Source organism: Mustelus asterias, chromosome 23 (genome assembly GCF_964213995.1).
Source record: "Mustelus asterias chromosome 23, sMusAst1.hap1.1, whole genome shotgun sequence".
Classification (NCBI taxonomy): Eukaryota; Metazoa; Chordata; class Chondrichthyes; order Carcharhiniformes; family Triakidae; genus Mustelus; species Mustelus asterias.
Window position 1 is genome coordinate 36481469 of NC_135823.1, and position 24714 is coordinate 36506182.

The following is a 24714-nucleotide window of genomic DNA, read 5'->3' on the forward strand; positions in this document are numbered from 1 at the left end:
GAGTTACTGGCCATAATCTTCCAATCCTCCTCAGATACAGGAGTGGTGCCAGAGGACTGCTGAATTGCAAATGCTGCACCCTTGTTCAAATAAAATGTATGGATAAACTGAACAACTGGAGGTCTTTCAATTTAACCTTGATGGTGGAAAGGTTTTAGAAAAGATCTTTGGGCACATCATTAATAGTCACTTCGACTAGTGTGGATTATTAATGGAAAGTCAACATTGGATTGTTAAAGGCAATGGTTTGAGTTAATGGTTAAAGTTATAAGGAGAGGCTTGATGGATGGGAACTTTTTCCCCTGGAGCATAGGAAGCTTAGTGGTGATCTTACAGAGGTCTATAAAATAACGAGGGGCATAGATAAGGCAGATAGTCAACATCTTTTCCCAAAGAAAGAGGAGTCTAAAACTAGAGGGCATAGGTTTAACATGAAAGGGGAGGGATACAAATGGGTCCAGAGGGGCAATTTTTTCACACAGTGTGTGTGTCTAGAAATAGCTGCCAGAGGCAGTAGTAGAGGTGGGTACAATTTTGTCTTATAAAAAGCATTTAGACAGCTACATGGGTAAGATGGGTATAGAGGGATATGGGCCAAATGTGGGCAATTGGTACTAGCTTAGTGGTAAAACCTGGGCGGCATGGACAAGTTGGATTGAGGGGCCTGTTTCCATGCTGTAAACCTCGATGACTATAAATCATGTTAAATAAACTTGTTTATTTCCAATGATGTAACAGAGTGTGTTGATTTGGATAATGCGGTTGATGTGATATATAATCGACTTCCAAAATGTATTTGATAAAAGTGCCAGCAAAGTTGAAGCTCCTAGAATAAAGGGGACAGTGGCAGCATCGATATGAAATTGGCTGAGTGACAACAAACAGAAGTTAGTGGTGATTAGAAACTAAAATTGCAATTAATATCAGGAGGAATAAAACAATATTTTTCAATTATGATCTGCAGGTAGAAAATCAGGAATAGGTCAGGCCTCTCTGAGCTGTAATTTTCTATGGTTCTATTTACAGAGAGAGATTGAATAGGTTGGGACTTTATTCTCTGGAGCGTAGAAGATTGAGGGGAGATTTGATAGAGGTGTATAAGATTTTGATGGGTATAGATAGAGTGAATGCAAGCAGGCTTTTTCCGCTGAGGCTAGGGAAGAAAAAAACCAGAGGGCATGGGTTAAGGATGAAAGGAGAAAAGTTTAAAGGGAATATTAGGGGGGGCTTCTTCACGCAGAGAGTGGTGGGAGTGTGGAATGAGCTGCCGGACTTTTAACATTTAAGAAAAACTTGGACGGGTTCATGGATGAGAGGGGTGTGGAGGGATATGGTCCAAGTGCAGGTCAGTGGGACTGGGCAAAATATGGTTCGGCACAGACAAGAAGGGCCAAAAGGCCTGTTTCTGAGCTGTAATTTTCTATGGTTCTAACAGCAGATTAGTCAAAGCATCAAGATTAGGCTGCTTTGAGAAAGCTCTTCACCAGTTTTCACAAGAAAGGATCACAGGACTATACAATCTTATAAACACAATGATTAGGCCATGCGCTAGGCCTTGAATAGCCTCCCATCATAGTTCTATAATTAATCGAAGAAGAATATTGTAGGAAAAATTGGTGACATAATATCGAGTGCTAAAGTGCAGTAGTTGCAGACATTAAGAGGATTAGGAGAAGCTCTATGCAAAGTCTAATGTCAGTGCAAATAAACGTGAGGTGTGCATGTAGAGTGAAGCAATGCATTTTGTATAATCCATGATTCAAATGTGGTCAAAATAGAACAGAAAAGGAATTTCAGATGATAAACCACCTTCAGTAAACATCTCTACTGAATTACATGAGGAGCAGACTGTCGATATTTCACAAATGTATTTACAGATGAATGTAGCGGCTGAATCTGGGGATTACCATTGACCAGAAACTGAACTGGACTAGTCATTTAAATACTGTGGCTGCAGGAGCAGGTCAGAGGCTGGAATACTATGGAGAGTAACTCATCTCCTGAATCCCCAAAGATTGTCCACCATCTACAAGGCACAAGTCAGGAGTGTGATGAAAAACTCTCCATTTGCCTGGATGAGTGTAGCTCTAACAATATTCAAGAAGCTTGACACTATCCAGCCCAGTCGATTGGCACCCCATCCACCACTTTCAACATTCACTCCCTCCACCACTGATGCACAGTGGCTGCAGAGTGACGTATTTACAAGATGCACTGCAGAAACTCACCAAGGCTTCTTCATCAGCACCGTCCAACTCCGTGACCCCTAGAAGGACAAGGTCAGCAAATGCATGGAACAGCACCACCTGCAAGTTCCTCCCCATGTCACTCACCATCATGACTTACCTTCACCGTTGCTGGGTCAAAATCCTGCCACTCCATTTCTAAGAGCAGTGTGAATGTATCTACAAAACATGGGCTGCAGTGGTTCAAGAACACATCTCCCCACCATGTTCTCAAGGACAATTTGGAATGGGCAATAAATAATGACCTACTCAGCAACATCCACATCCCATGAACAAATATAAAAATACTCTATCCTTGGCAACTGCTATCTTAAAAAAAAGATTCACAAAGAATCTACCTCACATTTTGCTCTTCACTTCTTAGCCTGTCCAGTTTGCTTTCACACCATTTAATGTCCATTTTGTTGTTTCTGATGCCATCCCTGGTGTTGTCGCCCATCCTGTTGAGGTTCTACTGCATATTTTTTGTCAATGTGCTGTCCATCAGTATTCAGGGATGGGAGAAGGGGGAGAGGAGGTCAGAGGGGTCAGCGCAGATAGTGGCTGGCATGGGAAAGAACATTGTGAAGTGCCAAAACCTCAGCCTCTAAATCAAGCTGGACAACTGTCAAAGGCTTCCTCCTGATAGAAAAGGCCGTTCTTTCAGCAACACGGTGTAAGCTGTGGCTCAGTGGGTATCTCTTTCACCTCTCGAGTTAGAACAGTGTGGAGATTTGAGTACATAACTCAAGCTGACATTCCCAGTGCAGTACTGAAGGAGTGCTGCATTGTCAGAGGTGCCAACTTTCATATGAGACATTAAGTGGTTCAGGCAGGTGGCTCAATATTCCCTTCTCAAGGGTGATTTAGGATGGGCAATGCATGCTGGTCTTACCAGTGATGCCCAGATCCTATGAACGAATAATTTAAAAGGAAACAAGACCCCATCTATCTCTCAGATTGATGTACAAGATCCCATGGGACTATTTCAGTGAAGAGCTGGGAGTTCTCCTTTGTATCATGACAAACATTTATCCCTTAAGCAACAGCATTAAAATAAATATCTGGTCATCATTGTAGTGATACATGTGGCAATTTGCTGAGCTTTGTTGCCCCATTCTTACGATAGTGACTACACTTCAAAGGTACTTTTAACGAAAGGCCACAGACCAGAAATGTTATCTCTGCTTCTTTCCACAGACGCTGTCTGATCTGCTGAGCAATTCCAGCATTTTCTGCATTTATTTCAGATTTCCAGCATCTGCAGTATTTTGCTTTTGCTTCAAAAGTACTAAATTGATCCTGAAGCGCTTTGGAATGTCCTGAGATTGTGAAAGATGCTACGGAAATTCAACTCTTTCAGAAAGCAGGGAAATAAAGCTTTTATGCTTCAACCCTGACATTTTCACTCCGACATTACTGATTGGACCTAAAACAGATGGTTGTCCGAGGTGAAAGGGATGTTTGTAGCTTCTATTAATTACAAATTCATTTGAAAGGTAATCCAGTGGAACCGTGTGGTGCGATACGGTATTTTATAAATGCAAGTAGTGCTGTAATAAGAGTAGGTTTTAGAAAGGGAAAACTGATTACCTGAGTTTGAAATGTAGGTGATTGAAAGGCTGACGTAGGAGGGGATGAACAGTCAGAGTGATTTATGGGGAGCTTTGTTCGATAGGCTGATGCAAGAACATTGCCATGTGCATTGATGGTGACGAGGGAAAGAGAGAGAAAGCCAAAAACTATCAGGCTGATTAAGAGAGCAGGATATTACCTGGGTGATTTATGAACAGATTGGTGCTGTTTGATGATCCAGGGGAAGAGAGCCTGCATAGAGTGCAAATACAAGGCATTGGCAGGCTGATTTAAGGAAACAACAAAGGAGTGCCAATGTGACTAAGGAGGGGAAAACAAGGCAGTGCTGATTGCTCTGAGGCTGTCTTCCCTTCAAACCTTCAGATAAACCGAAAATAATTTTTCCTCCAATTAATTTCATGGAAGAGGAGGAGGAATACTCTGGCATTGGGCCTGATTGGCTGCATTAGCACTCTAGCGGTGTCCTTATCTTCATGTTCTCAAGGAACAGCAGAAACCTGAAGAGGATGTGGAGAGCAATCTTTTGCTGGCTCTAAGGTACATTGGTAGTTCGCCTGATGAATTCCTCTGTGTCTGCTGCGAGACTGATGGGGTCTATTTTGGTGGTGGGGCATATAAGGTACATTTCCAGGACTGTTCGTCTTGACATGTTCATCTGCCACTGCATGAATAGTCCTGTTTATATCCCCCAATTCACCTCACAAACATGGGATTAAATTCAAAATGTTTCCTGCCTGCTCCCATTCACGCTATCTCATCAATGTTGCTACCAAACCTCTCCAAGAACAACGTCTGAACAGCCAACAACTTCAGGCATAATTTTCATTAGAGCTCATTGTTTGTGCATGGATCCATGCTTAATTACAATAATTCTACTTCCTCTTGGCGGCTGCATGTGAAGTGTAAATTTTTAACTCTAATCTAGAACTACTCAAATGGCTGCATAAGCTAATGGACCTTCTTTAGGCTGCACCTCTTCAGCAGCCTGACTTTGTCTGTTTCTCTCCCTCTGCCTCGACGACAAGTGCAAGAATTACCTTTGTTAGGCGTGAGATGCGGTGAAACCCAGCTGTCACTGAGCAGAATCGACCTGCCTTTCTGTGAAGATTTCGGTTTATTTAACACAGCTCAGCTCAAAGCACTATTCTCAGTCGACTCCTTTTTATAGCTTTCGACCTTTTATCAAGGTTTATAACTGCCAGCTGCACTCAAAAAAAAATAACAGGCTGTCATATAAAATAACAACCAATTGCAGAGGCTGATTATTTTTGAGTTTGACCTCCTCTTAAGTTTGTCATGAGCAGAAAAACAATGACAAACTTCACAACGTATGTAACAATTTAGCCAGAGGCTATTGAATCACAAATTGTGCCTGATTTGAAGGGGCAGCTACCAGGGCGAAACAAAACGTATATGTCAGAAAGGAATTCCATTCACTGTTTAACCTGAGAGAAACATTTTAACTACATCATGGTAGAATTTGGGGGGCCCTCCAGCACATTGGGTTGACATTGACTTACAGACCAAATTGTTTTTTTTCTCACTGTTAAAGGGGCTTCAGGCTTTTAATTCCTGCAGCAGCAGGCAAATAAATCTCTGCCCCTCCAAATGGCCCCTCCAACAGAGGCATTAATAACACTGCCTGAATTATTAAATTGAATCTGATGTCAGAAACCATTGTAGCACTGTGCTATTATATTTGTGTTTTCACCTGAATGGGAAGTTTAGGCATTTGCATCAAGTGTTGCATTTTCATTTGTTTAAAATTCACATGACTTTCCCTAAGGGAGGACTGATATATTTGGTATTTGGAAACAAAGGGGGAAGACAAAAGGATGGTTACCAGGTCGATGTGGCTGCACATACAAAGACAGTCGCACCCACCATTACCCTCCCAGTCAGATCTATAAGCAGAGGCACACTTAGCACCTTTATAGACTACAATTCATAAGAGAAGCTGAGTTAGAATTTTTTTAAATCCAATTCAATCCAATCAAGTCCAATTCAGAGTCTCAACAAGTAAGACATTCCCGATCCAAGCTGACAAGACAGGGCTCTCACCTCCTGTCTTGGGCTTGATCTACATGATCCAAGTTGATTGGAGTAGGCATTACACCTCCTCCAAGGCTTGATCTCATTTGCATCTTAGCCAAAAGGCCGAGATGCCACTTTTAAAAATTGCTTCAAATGAAGCTAAAATGTAACCTAATGACTTCAACCGAGTACAGCATGTCGATACTACACTTGATCTTAGCCAAAAGGCCGAGAAGCGATGCTGTGTTAGAATTGTGTTGCATGCCATTACCTCCAGTCAAATTTCTCCTCTGCGCTGTCACAGGGTACATCAGCAACATCAGCCCATCCACATTTCACAGATATATTAACCAGGTGACTAATACCTTTTTGCTAGAGCTGGCAACAGCAGGAAAGGATCCTCCGCTTTTTCCAAAATGGCACGATTTCTCCAGGACAAGGCACTGGTGATTGTATTCATGTTATCTAATAACATCTTCATGAAATGCAAATACCTTTAGTCCTTGAACATTGGTTTGTCCCCGCATCAGTACAGGATCATCTTGGTTGATCTGCTCCTAAGACAGAAGTCTTGATATCTTCAGGTTAAGACAATCCACTGCATTTCCATTATTTCACCCATAAAAGATCAGGATCCAAACTAGTGGCAAAAAAATACTTGAGCACAGACACAATGAAGTGTATGCAATCATCAGAACCATCATTGAAATGATTTTTAAAAAACATTGCATAAATTATTTTGAGCCCATACCCAAGGCTATTTTAAACAATTTGATGGTTCATCTCATTATTTATTGGTAGGCTCTCCTAACTTGGGTTGTTCAGGGTCTCTTCTCCAGTGTTGATAGTTCTTTAATAGAGGTTTAGATATCAATTTTTCTTGCATTCAATTGGTGTGGTAACTAACAGTTCGGTTCTCATTTATTGCTAAAATATAAATTTTAAGTTGATCAGGTACCACTGCGACACAGACTCTGCTCATCACAAATTTGACATAGCAAGTGCAACATATAAGTGTGACATGTGTTTTCTGATATTACTTGACCCCTCATGATGTTGCACTTGGCCAGTCAAGATCAAGTGCTGGATCAAGCAAGGTTAGATGAGACCAAGGCAAGGTGAGAGGGCAACAGTTTAACTATATCAAGGCAGGGAGAAGGAAGTTGAGAGGGAGGGGTTATAGAGGAGCAGATGAGTTCAGGGGTAAGATGGGAAAAGTTGCATAAGGAGGGTCACAGATAAAGGAAGAGGGGAGAAAGGAATATGGAGAGGTGAAAGCAGGGGAGGTGATGACAACACAACAGAGGAATGCAGCAAGGAGTGGTATGGGGCAGGCAGTAGAACAGGGTAGGGAAGCAAAGGCACAGCAACAATGTCTCCAGCTGGAGGTTACAGTGGCCGTAACACTCACAGAAGGGCCAGAGCTGTCCTGTTCCAAATCTCTTTCAGCATGCAGAGTTAATAGAAACACAGTAAGTCAGTGTGGGATACTATGAGAGTGTGGGGAAAGGCTGGCCTAGATTCTAAACCTTTTGAAGCATCTTCAAGTGCTCAGCAACTGGATAAGTGAGGTAGTAGTGAGCCATAATAATTAGCATTGAATAATTTCAAGGACAGAGAAGAGTAAAGATATCTCATCAGTTATGGGCAATTACAGTTGCAATGACTCATGATCAAGGTTCAGCAGAGGTTAGTTGAAAGCTTTGCACAGGGTCTAAGAGCAAAGCATTATGCTTGAGTTATTGGGAAAAGCCATCCTGAACTGGTGGGCACAAAAGAGGGTCGATATAAGACTCTGTTGAAGTGCAGCAAAACACCTAAACTATTGAGAATTTCATTTTTTAAATTATCAGTCTTTGTTCCACTTTCCTTATAGTCTAAAAATTCAGGAATTTGAGATGTACCTTTTGGGACAACTGGCAAGTCTGCTATTCTCAGAGAGAAACAATATTGAACCTAGGTGACGGAAGTCAGTTATAACTTTAGTTCATAAGCAAAATAATTGATTGCATTAGAAACTTGTATCACAGCACTGCCTACAAGCATATCTAGTACTGCAGCTACTATGGATACTTTTATATTAGATCTTCACATGGAAACCTAAGAGAGATGTTTTCCATGAACTCAGAATGAAGATTGTGATCCAGCTAGTGATTTTAATATAGAAAAGATTATAAAAATTCATTAGCAGAGGTTGTGTGATGTTGCTTCTGCCAAGTTAAGGATTTGCTCATTTATAATGATAGGCGCATTACAGCAGGATCTTCCCAAAGACGCACAGTGTTGGCTCAGGCAAGAAAAGCAGTGTGAAGGCCGCAGGTTGCACAGCCAGCCTTTCTGGTCATATTGAACAAAACTCTGTGCAATTTCAAAGGGGAAATGAGATTCACACCGTCAGCTAGATGGGCGGGACTGAAGAAAACCAGCAACTCTGGGAATCCAAAAGGGTGCTCCGATCTCGGATTTAAATAAAATGTCTCCAACCCGCACCCCACCCACCCCCCAACAGAAACACACACACACACACACACACTGAAATACCCCCAGGGCATTGAAGCCCCCCCCACGGACACCAAAATTCCCCATGGATTTGGAGAAACCGCTCCCACAGACATTGAGACCTCTCATGGACAAGGATGCACCCCCCCTTCACACACACACACACAGAAGGGCAACCTCCCCCCCCCCATGGATAAGGAGAACCTTGCAGTGGAGCTCCCCTTAGGGCCTCCCTGGCAATGCCCCGGGTGTGGTCATCTCTGCTGGTTTTTGTTTTTGAAGTGATTTGTGCTAGCATGACATCACACCAGCTGGGTGGGAAGTTAGGATGAGGACGGAGGTAGCAGCGTCAAGCCTGCTATTGTAATGTTAATTCATGCAAATCAGGGTCACACCCTTCCTGGGCATGAACTGGAATGTGTCACAGGCCAATGGAGGAGGGATTGGGGGGGGGGGCGTGGAATCCCATTATGAGATCTTGCTGGGGAAAATTCCGTTTTTGGCCTTTCACAAGATTTAGCGGCCATTAAAGGATTGGCACCCGCGGTCAGTGGGGCTGTTAGATCACAGCCGTGATGGAATATTCCACGATTAAGTTTTGTTCCTTAACAGCCCAAGATCTGATTGTGTCAAATCAAAGCTTCAAACAACTTTTGTCTTTTTCCCCCATATCCGACCGAAAGTTGCATTAAGTTATCCATCACACGATTACTCCTTAGGTTTTGACATGGCTGTTTGCAAGACTTCTTAATTAAAATATGAAGCAGCTTTTGTTTTTTCACCAAAATATTTAATTAGTTGTTTTATGTACAATAAATAACAAAAATAGCGGGAACTTCGCCAAAGTAAAGCAAGATCAAAATGGACAAAATCAAATATTTTTTTCCGCACAGCTTGTTGAAGTGAAAAGCTTGAGCTGTCAGTAGATTGGAAACATACAACTGCTGGAACAGTTTTGAATTAGGCTTTCTGTGCAACAGAGGAAAGTAACTGAAAATTCAGAGGAAGGAGGTCATTACCATTTAAGGTAGACACCATGCGGTTTAAGAAATCACAGCGTAGCTTAGCAACTGAAAAATTACAACAGTCACAAATGCTGAACGCAGTCAAGGTTTTTTTAAATACCATATTAAATACATTACTACATAAAGAGAATTGAGAAACACTACAGACTTTGGGTAATGTCAAATATATAACTTGGACGTTGAGGTTCAAAAGAAAAGTGAAAATGCAAAAGGTCAGAAGTGGCAGTGCTAAAAGCTCATCACATTTGCCGTGTCATATCTTCACGATGGAAGACGGTATCACGGCTTCAATAGAGCATAATCTTCCAGTAGCACAAATACAAAGCTCAGTGAAAAGAGGTTTGTAAATTTAGAAAATAACCAAAAGTTTAAATATCACTGTGTTTCTCTTGCAATGTCACTCGATCTCTCAAACACTGATTATTTTAATATTAATGGGCTTAGCTTCTCTCTCACATCAATTGCAACAGGTTACCAACCATGCTCTTTGTGAATATGGCAGAGTGATTATGAGAAGTGTGTTTGGCTTTCCTCTATGGCTGGAGGAGGGCTGCAGTCACAAGTCACGCTCATTTTAATACAAAAACCAACACCAGCAAAAGGAAAAGTATAAATTAAACTTTGGTACAACAACATTTCCCCTCCCAAAAAATACAAAATAAATAGAACAAACCCCACAAAAACTCACAATACTTATTTCAAAAGAATTCATCTGGATCATGTGCAAATAAGCAGAGATGAAAAGCTTTTGTAAAAAGAAACTTTTTCACAAATGACACCTTTCTACATGTCCAATATAGCATCTATAGAAATCTTTAGGTGCACACAATAATATCTTACAAAAAAAGTTCTAAAAAAAAAGCAATAATGTCTCAAAAGAAAACAATGAGAAGTGCATCATAAATGAAACCATGTGATCATAATCTGCTACTTCAATTATTCGAAATAAGAATAGTAGCCACTGTCGTTTAAGGATGATCTCTTACTCAGGTCCTGCAATATAGAAATAGGATCAATAGGCTTCCTATCTGCTTCCGAAGACAACTTCAATCTGGTCTTGGGTGGAGCTCGAAGAACACTGGCATAAGAGGCAGCACCTTTGCCTTCTGCAGACTTAGACGGACTCTGGTATTGAAGTGGGTTGGACTGTGTGAGAGGGTTTACATTGGAACTACTTTTATTACAACCAGCATCCTCCTCAGTCTCAAAACCTGGAGCACCATGTCCTAAAAAGAGAGATAAATATTAGGCTGATTCCATGTAAAAATGTAAATTCATCTAAACTTTTCTACACATGATCAATTTTAACATTTATTTATTGGGCGGCATGGTAGCACAGTGGTTAGCACTACTGCTTCACAGCTTCAAGGATCTGGGTTCAATTCCTGGCTCGGGTCACTGTCTGTGTGGAGTTTGCACATTCTCCTCGTGTCTGCGTGGGTTTCCTCCGGGTGCTCCGGTTTCTTCCCACAGTCCAAAGATGTGCAGGTTAGGTTGATTGGCCATGCTAAAAATTGCCCCTTAGTGTCCCAGATGCGTAGGTTAGAGGAATTAGTGGGTAAATATGTAGGGATATGGGGGTAGGGCCTGGGTGGGATTGTGGTCGGTGCAGACTCGATGGGCCAAATGGCCTCTTTCTGCACTGTAGGGTTTCTATGATTCTATGGTTTCTATGATTTCTGTAACAGATTTAATTGTCCCCCTATTCCCTTTCTTCACTCTCCTACAAGATGTACCATCCCCAAAGCTACCACCGACCTATGCAAAGTCACTCAATAGTATTTGGGGGAGCAATAAGCATGACTTGGTTCCTTTCAAGGCAGCTGGATCGTGTCTGCTAGGGACCCCATGTATGGTACAAACTTGTATCACACCATTTGGACACGAAACATACTGGGTGCTTCATCCTCACAACGTGTTAATGGCTATTTTTTGCATCAGATTACAGATCGGAGGATAGATTGATCAAGACTGAATTTGGAGGTCCATGAGTATAAAAGCTTCAGGAATGATCTAATTTAGGTGTTTTAAGATGATTAAAGAATTTGACAGGGTAGACAGAGTGTACTGCTCCCTCTGGTGGGGAAAGTTCAGAACAAGGGGGGGGAATAACTTTAAAATTACATTGGGATGATGTCAGGAAGCACTTCTTCACACAAAAGGTGGTGGAATACTGGAATTCTCTTTCTCAAAAATCTGTTGAAGCTGTGGGTCTACTGAAAATTTTAAAACTGAGATTGATAGATTTGTTAGACAAGGGTGTTAAGGATTACTCAACCAAGGCAAACAGATCGAGATACTGATCAGCCAAGATCTAACTGAACTGCAAAACATGCTCCAGTTGGTATTGTGTCCAGTTCTGTACATCACACTTTAGGAAGGATTTGAAGGCTTGAGAGGACACAGATGAGATTTACTAGAATAGTTCCAGGAATGTGGGATTAAGTTATGTGGATAGACTGAAGAAGCTGTTGCTGTTCTCCTCTGAGCAGAGAAGGCTAGCAGATTTGATTGAGGTGTTTAACCTCATGAAAGGTTTAGATAGAGTGAAGGAGTTAAACTGTTTTCAATAGCTGAACGGTTTAGAAGGAAAGGATAAAGATTTAGTATATCAGAAAAGCAACCAAAGACTATGTGAAGAAAAACATTCTTACACAAGTGGTTAGAATTTGGAATGTATTGTTTGTTTGGGTAGTGAATGTAGTAGATACAGATTGGACAGTAGCCTTCAAAAGGAAATTGGATAAACAGAATCGTAGAATGGTTACAGCACAGAAGAAAGCCTTCAGCCTGTTATGTCCGTGCCAGCTCTAGAAATTCATCCAGTCCCACTCTCTTGCCTTTATTCTGGAGTTCTGTAATTTTTTTTCTCTTCAGGTGCTTACCTAATTTCTTTTTGAAATCCTTGATTGCATTTGCCTTCATCACACTCACAGGTAGTGCATCCAGCTCTTAACCGCTGACTATGTAACAAATATTTCCTCCTGCTGCTGTTGCTTCCTTTGCCAATCACCTTCAATCGGTATCCCTTGTTCTCGCAACCTTGCTGCCAATAAGAATAGACTTTCTCCATCTACTCTGTCTAGATCTTCATGATTTTGAACACTTCAATCAAATCTCCTTTCAACATTGCCTTCTTTAAGCTCCAGCTTTTCCAATCTATCCAAGTAAGTGAAGTTCTTTATCCCTGTAACCATTTTTGTAAATCTTCTCTACGTCCTCTCTAATGCCTTCACATCTTTCCTAAAGTGTGGTGTCCAGAATTGGACACAATACTCGAGTTGAGTTTGAACCAGTGTTTTGTAAATGCTTAGCATAACTTCCTTGCTTTTGCAATATTGCCTCTATTTATAACACCCAAGATCCCATATGCCCATTTAACCAGTCAGTCTGTGGCCTATTGAAGTTTATCACTATCCTCCTCACGGTTCCCAATAGTTCCAAGTTTTGTGTCAGCTGCAAATTTTGAAATTGTGCCTTGCATACCCAAGTCTGGACCACTAGTAAAGGTCAAGAAAAAAAGTGGTCCTAACACCAATCCTTGCGGAAACCCACGAAATACATTTTGCGAGTCTGAAAAACAACTGTTCACTACATCTCTGTTTCTTGCCACTCAGCCAATTTCGTAACCATGCCACCATTTCTCTTTCATGACATGGGTTTTGAGCTTGCTGATAAGCCTAATATGATGCACTTATCAGATGCTTTATGGAAGTCCATTTACAGCACCTCAACCATATTACCCAAATTAACCAGTTGCCTCAACAAAAAACTCTCAGATTAGTTAAATACATTTGCTCTAACAGTTCCCATGTCTTTCCTTAATTAGTGTACATTTGCCTGGTTGACTTAATTTTGTCCCACATTATCTAAACCTTTCCCACCACCAAGGTTAAACTGACTGGTCTTGAGTTGTTAAACCAATCCTTACATCTTTTATTGAACAAGGGTGTAACATTTGCACCCCTGTATCTTAGGAAGATTGGAAGATTATGACCAGGGCCTCCTCAATTTTCCACCTTTACTTCCTTCAAAGTCCTTGCACCCATCTGATCTGACTCTGGTGACTTACCAACTTTAAATATAGCCAGTCTAAATAATACATCCTCTTTAACAATTTTTAGCTCATCCAATGTCTCAACTACCTCCTCTTTACTAAGATTTTGGCAGCATCTTCTTCCTTGGTAAAGACACATGCAAATTACCAATTTGGTGCCGAAGCCGTGCCCCTTGCTTCCATGCGTAAAGTCCCCTTTGTGGTCCCAAATTAGCCTCACTCCTCCTTTTACCACCTTTTACTATTTTTATTCCTATAGAAGACTTTAGGGTTCCTTTTTTGGGTGGAATTTAATTATCCCTCGGGAGTGAGCTTGGAGATGAGAGGGGAGGTTGCAGAATGGAAGGGAAGTTGACAGCAGGGGTGCGGAGTGCCTGCTTTCCTTGGGAACGTATACCACATGGGGAGGCCTCCCAATAAAGCTGGCAGCATACCTGGCTGGGTGGGATGGAGAGAGAGAGAGAGAAAGAAAGAGGAGGACTGTCCTAATTTGGCCTATGGCCAAAGTATGGACCTCCAACAGCAATGTCTTCTACCCTTCTTCTACATTGACATGCTCATTGCAACCTTTTCCCAAACTGATTAATTATTAGTTGAATCAAATGCAAATGAGCACCAAGGAAAATTGCTCAAAAAATAATTCTGACAAGTGTTGAAACAGGAATGACCGATTTTGCTTGTTCCTGGTTCACTGTAGCTCCTTTTCTTCTAACCATATCTCACCTTCTACTATTTCATGAACTATTCAGTGCAACAACATTGGCTCTCCCTCAGAAAAAAACAGTAGATATTTTAATAAAAACAAGAAATGCTGGGAAAACTCAGCAGTTCTGGCAGCATCTGTGAAGAAAGAAATAGAGTTAATGTTTCAAGTCCAATATGATTCTTCTTTGGAAGAGTTCAAAGAAAAGTCATATTGGACTTGAAACATTAACTCTATTTCTCTCTCTACAGATGCTGCCAGACCTGCTGAGTTTCCCTGGACATTGTTTTTGCTTCAGAGTCATTGAGCAATACAGCACAGAAACAGGCATCTGCAGTATTCTACTTTTATTTTAGTCATTCCATTAAAATAGATCATCACCAGTACTAAATTGGCAGAAAAATCATTTAAGAACATTAAAAGGATCCAGTTATAACAAAATGAAATACAAATACCTGTTAAAAACTGCCCATTGTATATAATTCTTTCTGGACTCAATGCAGGGGACTGGACATTGCAATTGCTGATGGTATTGTAAAGCTCTGTATCCGGGTCTCCCGCCAACTGGTTGGTTGGGACGGGCGATAGCTGCTGATCTGGGCTGCAGTATGGACTTGGTCCCTGACTACTTTCCATCGAGGATGCTCCCAGAGGGCTGGACGCAGAATGCCTCTGGTACAGTGGTCTGCCGGACACTCTGACTTCAGCCTGGAGAGGGGAATAAGATAAAGTATGCAATCAAAGAAAACACTTCCATACAAACTTAATGAAGCAGCTCAGTGTACAGTATGAGCATTTCGGTGCTACAGTAGAGAATATTTTCTTACTATCAGACCATTTTAAGCATCAAACATACATAGGCCAGCTAATTTATGGTTACATTTAAAGGAAGTTTTACTCTGAGACTAGTCTGACCATAGGTATTTAGAGAAAGTTTTGCTCTGAGTTCCATCATTAAAAACTTTTAGGACATGTACATGTGTATTTAATATGGTTGCGCTTATTTGAAACCCGTAAATATCGATATTTCTGTTTGGTCCAGACACATTTTTGGGTACGTTCTGGCCTCTAAGAGGACCTATTTCTGTTTGGTCCTCTTAGAGGCCAGAACATACCCAAAACTGTGTCTGGAAAGTTGATTGAGTCATAATCAGGGAGGCAATCAGGCTTCAAAGCTAACAATACTGGTGTCAGTGAACGTTATGACTGAAGAAGGTGCAAATCATGTGAGAATGGTGATATGGTAGAATGCGTAAAGTGGAACTGTAGTTAGCTTTGTGAAATTATCGTGTATTCTGCATTGTAATTATTGTTTTCCTTGGCTGGTAAAATAAAAGACTTTATACCCTAATTGGGGGGTTAATTACTTCATTGAAGTTTTTTCCCCTTCTGGAAGAGGGAAAAGTTCATTAATTCAGAATGAAGTGGCCAAGGTCAAGTCTACAACTTTAAGAAAATATTAATTATGTAGTGTGTATATGTGTCTGTGATGCCTGCGGGTGGAGTACAGGGTGTGTGGGTCTTGCACTTAAAGAGGACTAATTTTCATGGCTATGGAGAAATGCAGGATCAGGATGATGGACAAAGATGTTCCCAGTAAAAGGCCCAAACGCTGGTTCTGTATGGCTGTATGGAGAAATGGTTGGGGGGGGGGGGGGTGGGGAATTAGAATTTATGGTAGGAGATATAATGCGTAATCACCCAGCCATACTAGTAAACCTGCACACAGAAGCAGAGCATATCCTGGGCTCCAATTTCATGCATAAATGCAATTTATCATTTGACCCACAAACTATTGTGTCTGGCTGATGGCTCAGACAAACAAATGAGGTACTGACAGAGTTGGCTACAGGGAGATATACAGACAGGATTTGTACAGTTGGGGAATTATGGATTAAACCTGCAGATATGACCGATGACTTGGATTATTGCGAAGCACACACTCACTTTCGCATGGCACAAACCTGGCTGTGGCCGTATGACAAGGGAGGTAGTCATAGAGGGCCCCGAACCAAAACCCCAAAAACAGTACGGATTTTCCAAAACAAGCCGAGAGCAAGGTTGCGAAAGAAATTGCCAGTCTACTACAACAGGGAATCATATGCTCTGTAGTTTCAATAAACAATCCACCAATTTGGCCGGTTAGAAAACCGGACAGCTCTTGGAGACTGACAATCAACTCTAAGGAATTAAATAAAACAACCCCACTAACAACACCAACAGTAGCAATTTGTTTAATAATAAAAACAGAAAACGCTAGAAAAAACTCAGCAGCATCTGTGGATAGAATAGAGCCAATGGTTCGAGTCTGGATGACCCTAAAGTTATTTAGCCCAGGTACATGTGGTTCACCCCACCAGATGCAGGTGAATGTGAGGCACACCCCAGTAAAAGTATGATATTCAGGTGCAACAACCAGTGGGCAGTGTACAGGAAGGTAATCGGGATCTCAGAAGAACCTGAGCATGGGGAGCATAGAAGTCATGGGTGATTGGTGGGGATTTTCAAATCATAGGTGCCTCAAGTTAGGACTTAGCCACCGTTCCAGAAAAGGGACTGCAATTCAGACAGCAATGCCCCGGGAAGCTCATGGAGAAGAAATACATCTTATACGAGATTAGGAATGGGCTGAAGAAGCCATAAAGGCACCCCTCCCCATTTGTCCTGAAGCCACCCCAGGACCTCAGAACAGATTAGTTTTAAAACACAACTTAAAAAACACTATGACAACATACACCACAAATTGTTACCTGCGATGGTGAACATTGCTGGCACTCAGCTACCAGAGTGGCGCCCACCCCAATTGAAGAGATTATACCTCCACTTGAGCCATAGGCTACTAGGATGAGAGACAGGGACTGATGAGGGTAAGGACAGACTGGAACAAAGGAACGCCGTAGGAGAGAATTAATAAATGACTTAGAAACAGCTTATATGGGGCAGGGGTATCAACCATCAACGCCCTTGATTTGGGCGACCTAGATAACAAACTTAGAATCCTAACCCGACAAGTTAAACAGGCCTTGGACAACATAAATGAGGACAATTGGCAAGATGCCGAGTGGGAAGTGACTGGGAACGAAGCCAGTAACCATATGGTAGCGGTTTTAGAGGGACACTCTAAAAGGATCAACCAAATAATTAAAGAAAAATAGAGGATGATAGCAGGCAACAGAACCGGACCCTGTATAGCATCTAATGGCTGTGATGGGGGGCGGGGGGGAAGCAAAAAGGGGAGATTTACCAGGATGTTGCCTGGTATGGTGGGAAAATCGTATGAGGAAAGGCTGAGGGACTTGAGGTTGTTTTCGTTAGAGAGAAGGAGGTTAAGAGGTGACTTAATAGAGGCATACAAGATGATCAGAGGATTAGATAGGGTGGATAGTGAGAGCCTTTTTCCTCGGATGGTGATAGCTAACACGAGGGGACATAGCTTTAAATTGAGGGGTGAGAGATATAGGACAGATGTTAGAGGTAGGTTCTTTACTCAGAGAGTAGTAAGGGCGTGGAATGCCCTGCCTGCAGCAGTGGTGGACTCGTCAACACTAAGAGCATTCAAATGGTTATTGGATAAACATATGGATGATATTGGAATAGTGTAGATTAGAGGGGTTTTAGATTGGTTTCACTGGTCGGCGCAACATCGAGGGCCGAAGGGCCTGTACTGCGCTGTAATGTTCTATGTTCTAATTCACATTTTTAATGATAGGTAATGCATGAAGAGATGATTTTGTCTTGCAGGCACTGGTACAGAAGTTCCAGTAGAGACAGTGTAGATGACAACATTCTGACAATATTACTGAAGAATTGTGCTCCAGAACTTGCTGCTCCCCTAGCTAAGCACTTCCAGTACAGTTACAGCACTGGCATCTACACAGCAATGTGGAAAATTGCCCAAGTATGTCCTTTACACAAAAAACAGGACAAGTCCAACCTGGCCAATTACCACCCCATCAGTCTACTCTCGACTATCAGTAAAGTGATGGAAGGGAATTATGAACAGTGTTATCAAGCAGCAGGGGAGGTGATGGCCTAGTGGTATTATCACTAGACTATTAATCCAGAAACTCAGCTAATGTTCTGGTTCGAATCCCGCCACAGCAGATAGTGGAATTTGAATTTAATTCAAAAAATGTGGAGTTAAGAGTCTACTGATGACCATGAAACCATTGTCGATTGTTTGAACAACCCATCTGGTTCACTAATGTCCTTTAGGAATGGAAATCTGCTGTCCTTACCAGAGCCACAGCAATGTGGTTGACTCTCAACTGCCCTCTGAAATGGCCACTCAGTTGTATCAATTGCTACAAAGTCTCAACAAAGAAATGAAACCGAACGCACCACCTGGCATTGACCTAGGCACCGGAAAAGACAATGGCAAAACAAACTGCCGTGTCAACCCTGCAAACATCTGGGGGCTAGTGCCAAAATTGGGACAGCTGTCTCACAGACTAGCCTGACATAGTCATTCTCACAGGATCATACCTTACAGATAACACCCCAGGCAGCACCATTATCATTCCTGGATATGTCCTGTCCCACCGATTTTTAAAATTTAGAAACCCAGTTTAAGATCAGGGTCCCATAAAGCAGGATGCCAAAAGGGGTAGAGAGGACTATAAACAATCAGGGATTAACTTGGGCTTTAGAAGCCTGTAGATCATAGAATGAGAAGGTAGAGAGTTTCAGAGTACGAGTGTACATCTGAGAGCAGTAAAATACTGGCATTGGACTTGTAGGTTTTTAAATGATCTCAGTGCAGTTTCTGATGCAAAGTCACCTTTACGATAACTGGTGATTTTGTAACTAACTCCCATTTGAAGCTGAAAGGATAAAATGTCTGAATGGCTCAGATGGAGCCTATCGAACTGATTGCCTTCTTTAAAGGTTAAGTGCTATATATCATGACCTTCTCAAAGAAAAGCTGGCTGACGTGCTGCGTTGCAGAAGGAAACCTTTTCTTTTAAATTCAAATAAAGGTCAGTTTTTTAAAAAAAAGTTTATTCTCTGTTGTCAAAGCTTTCAAGACAATCCAGTTGAATTCTCATGAATGCAACCCTGATATCAGGAAATAACTGCCTGTTCTGATCCACACAAATCATTGCAAAGTCCTATGTGAATATCCTGATAGTCAGTTTATACACAAGTCTAATTTGTGCAACCCCATTACACTCTTCAATGAGCATTTATCAATCAAACCTTTGCTACCTTTGATTCAGACGAATAGCACTTCCCAGTGAGATGTGGGTTAAAGTGGCTGGCACTTCTAATTACAGCCTGGTAAGTATTGTTTAAAAGCACCATTCAGTTCCCAATGGGAAAAATATCAGCAGTAAAATGGTATTGTAGCACTCAGTTGTGTATTTCCATTTAATGTGACATCTTCACTCCCGCAGCCAATGTCTCAATAGCTGCAGCCTATAGAACCAAAATAAGGCAGAGGACATAGGGAATGATACATGGATGCATAAGGTAAGTGGGCAATCATAAAACAGCTTGTCTGAAGCTACAGATATGTGCTGATTTTGTCACTTGCATTAAAACATCTGAATTAAGTATTTCCACTGTCTCCTTTCTTGCAGTTTGACAGCAGTAATCTCACTATCAAAAGATCTAACTCCACGCTGCCATTAAGCAAAAAAGTATATAACAAAGATATTTAACTGCTACCATTCAACTTTATTCCTAATGAAGGGATATCTACAATTCCAGAAGTTTTTAGCGTCTTCAGGGGGAACAAGGGAAGGGAATGTCATAATTTGCATTCCCAATAATGATCTGCCAAGAGTCACCTGACTACCTCAAATTTGGTGGTCTTGATAGATCCATTGAAAATAAAGATGTGCAAAGGCTGTAGGGAACAGAAACAAATTGTTTAGTTTCACTTGGTATCACTAACGTGAAAGCTTAAAAGTAATTTTCCACAGCACTGCTTGGTGGTTATGTATCTCTAAGAGCAAATGCCATTTGTTTCTCTTAAGGGACAGCCTCTCTATAATCATCACTGATCCATATTGCATATGGGAGCCTCAAACTAGACCTAAAAAGTTATCCTTCCACAAATTGTGTGGAGTCCTGTACACACACAACCCGCTGCTGCCACTTTCTGGGAAGCAAATTTCAGCCAGTGCGGCAAAGCCAGCGTTTCTGTTTTTCCAGATGTTTCTTGACCAGCTTTTGTGTTTGGTATTAGTCAGAGCAACAAGTCATAAACACTACAGAACAAAAATAGGATATTTAACCCAATGCATTTGTGTGGGTGTAAGCTTTTCAGTTGGAGCCTTCTAAATTAATCTTGATTATATATGTGGAACTTTGTTTACTTTTCTTTCACTTCCAATATTTCTGGTTTCCATATTTCAGACTATTTCAGCCACTCATTTGATCCCCTGCATCCTCATGATCCCCCTTGCATCTTCAGAAGGTGGCAGAATGACACTGCTAGGTTTTAACAGCTTAAATAAAAAAATACTAACTGAAATATAGGAATAACAATATATATTTTAACAGCTTTAAGCTTAGCTGGTTCTTTGCATTGAGAATAATTAGTCGTGTTACAACTTCCATTGAGACCATTCATATTTAAAGAGAAATTCAAAGTCTCAGTTATCAAGTGGAAGAATGAAGCCATAAGATTCCACGGATTAAAACCAATGAATTTTACTGGACAAGAATCAAGTAAAGCAAACACTACTAAATAACCACCGTCTTATATAACGATTGTATCTTACATTAAACAGCGTAATGAAACACAATCACATAGACTTTAGACTAAAATATTCAACTGAACCTTATCTTTTCTACTATGACTTCCCCTAGAAAGTTTTTGTTTACTTATCAGGTTCTTGAAAGTTATTCACTTTCTTGTGACCAGCTCCAAACATTTCCACAACTGCAGTGTAACACCTCTTTTCTCCTCATGAATTCTGTCTCTTATTTACAATGTTTATTTGGATAGTACAGACACGATGAGCCAAATGGCCTCCTGCTGCGCCGATAAAGTTCTGTGCTTCTGTAATTAACTGAGTGTGAGGGAAATGATAAAATTAGCATTTTCTGTGCCTAAGGTGCAGATCTGTTTAACGTGGATCTCTTTTGTTCCCTCAACTTCCAGTCTGTTCCCAAGCTGAACAACTTGCTTCTTTCTGTGAGCAGAAACACAGATAAGCCCCACACAAAAAAGCAGTCCCCTGCAACTCATCTCCAATGTGACATACCTGGGATGTTCTGTTATGGATAGAAGAGAGGTGGTGAGGTTACTTTTCTCAATTTCCCCCTACTTCTCAGTTGTCTACAACAAGATGTGTATTTAGGAGGAGTGATTTAAACATTTTGAGTGTTGCGACTTTTAGTAATAAATATGAAGCAGGCTTTCAGGTAAGCATGCATCAGAAGATAATGTTTATTCATGTAACACCTCAAAACGCAAAGGCAATGATAAACATACATTTACTCATGCACGCAGACAGACACGCATGCATGTGCACACACAATCACAAAATAAAGACATAGTCTGGATTTGGAGCTTGCGTTTTAGGTTATAAGCGTTGTGTTTAAATTCAGTCATTTAAGATGCATGCATTACAGGTTTGAATGGTTCTTTGATAAGCCTTTGGATGGATGGATGGAAGTTGGAAGCTCTGGGTTTCCAGATAAAGTCATGGCCAAGTTTCTGCAGAGACAAATCTTTGGAAGTGAAGACAAATGAACCCCCCTTTCTCACTGCCTCAGTTGACTGGTGGTTCAGGCAGGCTTCTATACTTTTTGCTAAAGGAATGGTCCCACACGTCCTGTTGGTTTCTAGGCTAACTTGCTGGCTTCTCTTGTGGACAAATAAAATTTGTTATCTGAAGTCAGTTTCAATCAGGTGACCATATGATATTGTCCACACAAAGGATTCAAAGCTAGAAGCCATTGCTAAAAATGAATAGTGGCTGGTCACATCTGCTTGTGATAAACTGGTTTCTTCACAACTCTCTTATGTATCGAGCTTGCAGTCATCGAGTCTGGGAGGCTATTGATTTTGAGTTTCGCTAAATGCCCAGTCAATAGGAAGTGGTTTTCGCATTTTGAATCTCTTTTAAAGGGCGGACATTGCACCTATGATCATTTATATTTTAACAAAATTCCACAGAGACCCAAGATAATTCTTTATCTCTGCAGAAATCACAAAGTCACCTGGCCCTTGGTGACCACCTTTGCAGAACATTGTCCAGTTTTTAAGTAAATTTTGAAAGGTCCACATTGATTAAGGTCTGTATCTTCAAAATTAGGAATATGATGTATTCACTGGGCATGACAATTCCAAACAGAAAGTTAAACTAATTATCTTTTACTTTCGAAACAACCCTTCGATCCCGTGACCAACACGACTAATTTATGTCTCGAAAAGTGTTAATGGGCTTTTATTCCAGACTTACTGGTTCCATCCACCAAGAAACTCTCTTGTGCTCAAAGGTGCTTTTAACTTCTTTGATCTGATTAATAATTTAAATCCCTTACTGAAATAATTGTGGATCTCCTATCCCTACCAAGCTCAGGGATGGGTTATCCATTGAACTGTCATTACTGGAGGTGGTCTGACAATTTCTAAAATCAATCATTATGAACGCCTTATCCTTACAAATTTAATCTCAAAATTAAAAGTTCCCTCTAAAATATCAATATAAACCATTAAACTAGATTGTGACAACAGGAAGAACAATTTGTATTTACATAGCGCCTTTAATATAGTAAAATGTCCCACAATGCTTCGTAAATATATTATCAACCAAAATCTGACAATGAGGCACATAAAGACATAGAGCTGATTAGAGATGGATTTTCAGTCTTAAAGGTGGAGACAGAGGTGAGGAAGTGGCGAGATTTAAGGAAGAAATCATAGATCTTAGGCCTTGTCAACTGAAAGCATAGCTGTCAATGGCAGAGTGATTAAAATAGGAGATACACAGAGTTGAGGAGAGATGTAGGGGGGTTGTGAGGTTCGGAAGTGCTACAAAGGAGAGAATGGAGGAATTTAAAACAAGGATGAGAATTGTGAAATTGAGGTGTTACCAACCAAGGAGCCAGTGTAGGTCAGCATGTTGAATGATGGGTGAATAGAGGTGATAGATGAACAGGACGTGGTACACGTTAGGATACAGGCAGCAGAGTTTTGAATGAGCTGATGTTTATGGAAGGGAGAAACAGATGGAAGTCTGTCAGGAGAGCATTGGAATAGTCAAGTTTAGAGATAAAAAAGTCAAAGGTGACCATTTCAGCAGTGAATGAGCTGAGGAGAGATGGAGTTGGGCACTATTAAAGAGATGGAAGTAGGCTGAATTGGTGATGAGACAGATCTGTGGCCAGAAGATTATCCCAGGGACAAATATGACCAAGGTTATAAACAGTCTAGTTCAGCCTCAGACAGTTGGGGGATGGAGTAGATGAGTATTAAACAAAGAATGGCTTCAGTCGTCCTAATATATATTTGGAGACTATTTCAGCTCACGGCAGACAAACAGGTTGACAATTTAAGAACAATACAGGGGTCGAGAGAGGTGGTAAATTATGATACAAGATATTTTCTGACATCCTGAATATTTTCCTTCCCTCACTATCTGGCCTGATGATCTCTGTTTCAAGATTCAAGACAGAGTCACTGATTTGTGAAAGACAAGTTGATCAATATCTTCAAAAAAGTGCCAAGATCCAGTGAATTTAAATAACTGTTAAACTCAGAAACCTACCAATCAAAAATATGTTTGAACAAATTAAATTGACTGACCTGTCCCCTGTCTCAGGCTCTCGCCAGCATTATCCATTAACTTAGCAATAATTGGATTAACATGAAATAAAACACCATTTTTAAACAACATTTTTTACATATTGACATTTTTTAAAAACACCATTAAATCTTTAGCTGGAATGCTTATTTTCTGTCATAATTTCTTATACTTGCCCTATACATATATTCTTTCCTTTCCAATAATTATCCAGTTACCTTTTAGATTATATTGCAGCCTAAATTGGGGCGGCACAGTGGCACAGTAGTTAGCACTGCTGCCTCACAGTGCCAGGTACTCGGGTTCGATTCCCGACTTGGGTCACTGTCTGTGTGGGAGTCTGCACGTTCTCCCCCTTGTCTGCTTGGGTTTCCTCCCACAGTCCAAAAGACATGCTGGTTAGGTGCTAAATTCTCCCTCAGCGTACCCGAACATGCGCCAGGGGATTTTCACAGTAAATTCATTGCGGTGTTAATGTAAGCCTACTTGTGACACTAACAAATAAACTTTTAAAAAAGTAATTTGTGCTACAATCTGCGGAATTTTCCCGTCCCACCCATCGCAGGAATCATAGCAGGCGGGACACGGACGATGCAAAGGTCCTTTGACCTCGGGCAGGAATTTCCAGCTTTGGGGCAAGCACGGTTGGAAAATTCCACCCAATGTGTTCTAATACTCCAATGTGAAAAATAATCTAACTTTGCCTGTTGTTCTTCTAATAATCATGAATTTATGCACCCCCCCCCCACCCAATCCCCCCGTTATCCATTTATCAACCAGCGGAAATGGGCTTCATTTACTCTAAATCCTT

At 41.0% G+C, this 24714-nt stretch overlaps 1 protein-coding gene and 1 non-coding gene across 2 annotated transcripts in view; both read right to left on the reverse strand.

Annotated features, from left to right (window-relative positions):
- Nucleotides 1–5896: 5896 nt before the first annotated feature.
- Nucleotides 5897–6095, reverse strand: LOC144510939 (U2 spliceosomal RNA). The gene has a single exon (XR_013500709.1). It is a non-coding gene; the product is annotated as a U2 spliceosomal RNA (small nuclear RNA).
- Nucleotides 6096–9133: 3038 nt separating this feature from the next.
- LOC144510644 (putative helicase with zinc finger domain) overlaps nucleotides 9134–24714 on the reverse strand; it is a 359659-nt gene continuing 344078 nt past the window's right edge. The window contains exons 28-29 of the mRNA XM_078240298.1: nucleotides 14595–14847; nucleotides 9134–10605 (exon numbers count right to left, since the gene is read on the reverse strand). Of these exons, the coding sequence (XP_078096424.1) occupies nucleotides 10316–10605; nucleotides 14595–14847 (543 nt within the window). The 3' untranslated portion in view covers nucleotides 9134–10315. The remainder of the gene's footprint in view (nucleotides 10606–14594; nucleotides 14848–24714) is intronic.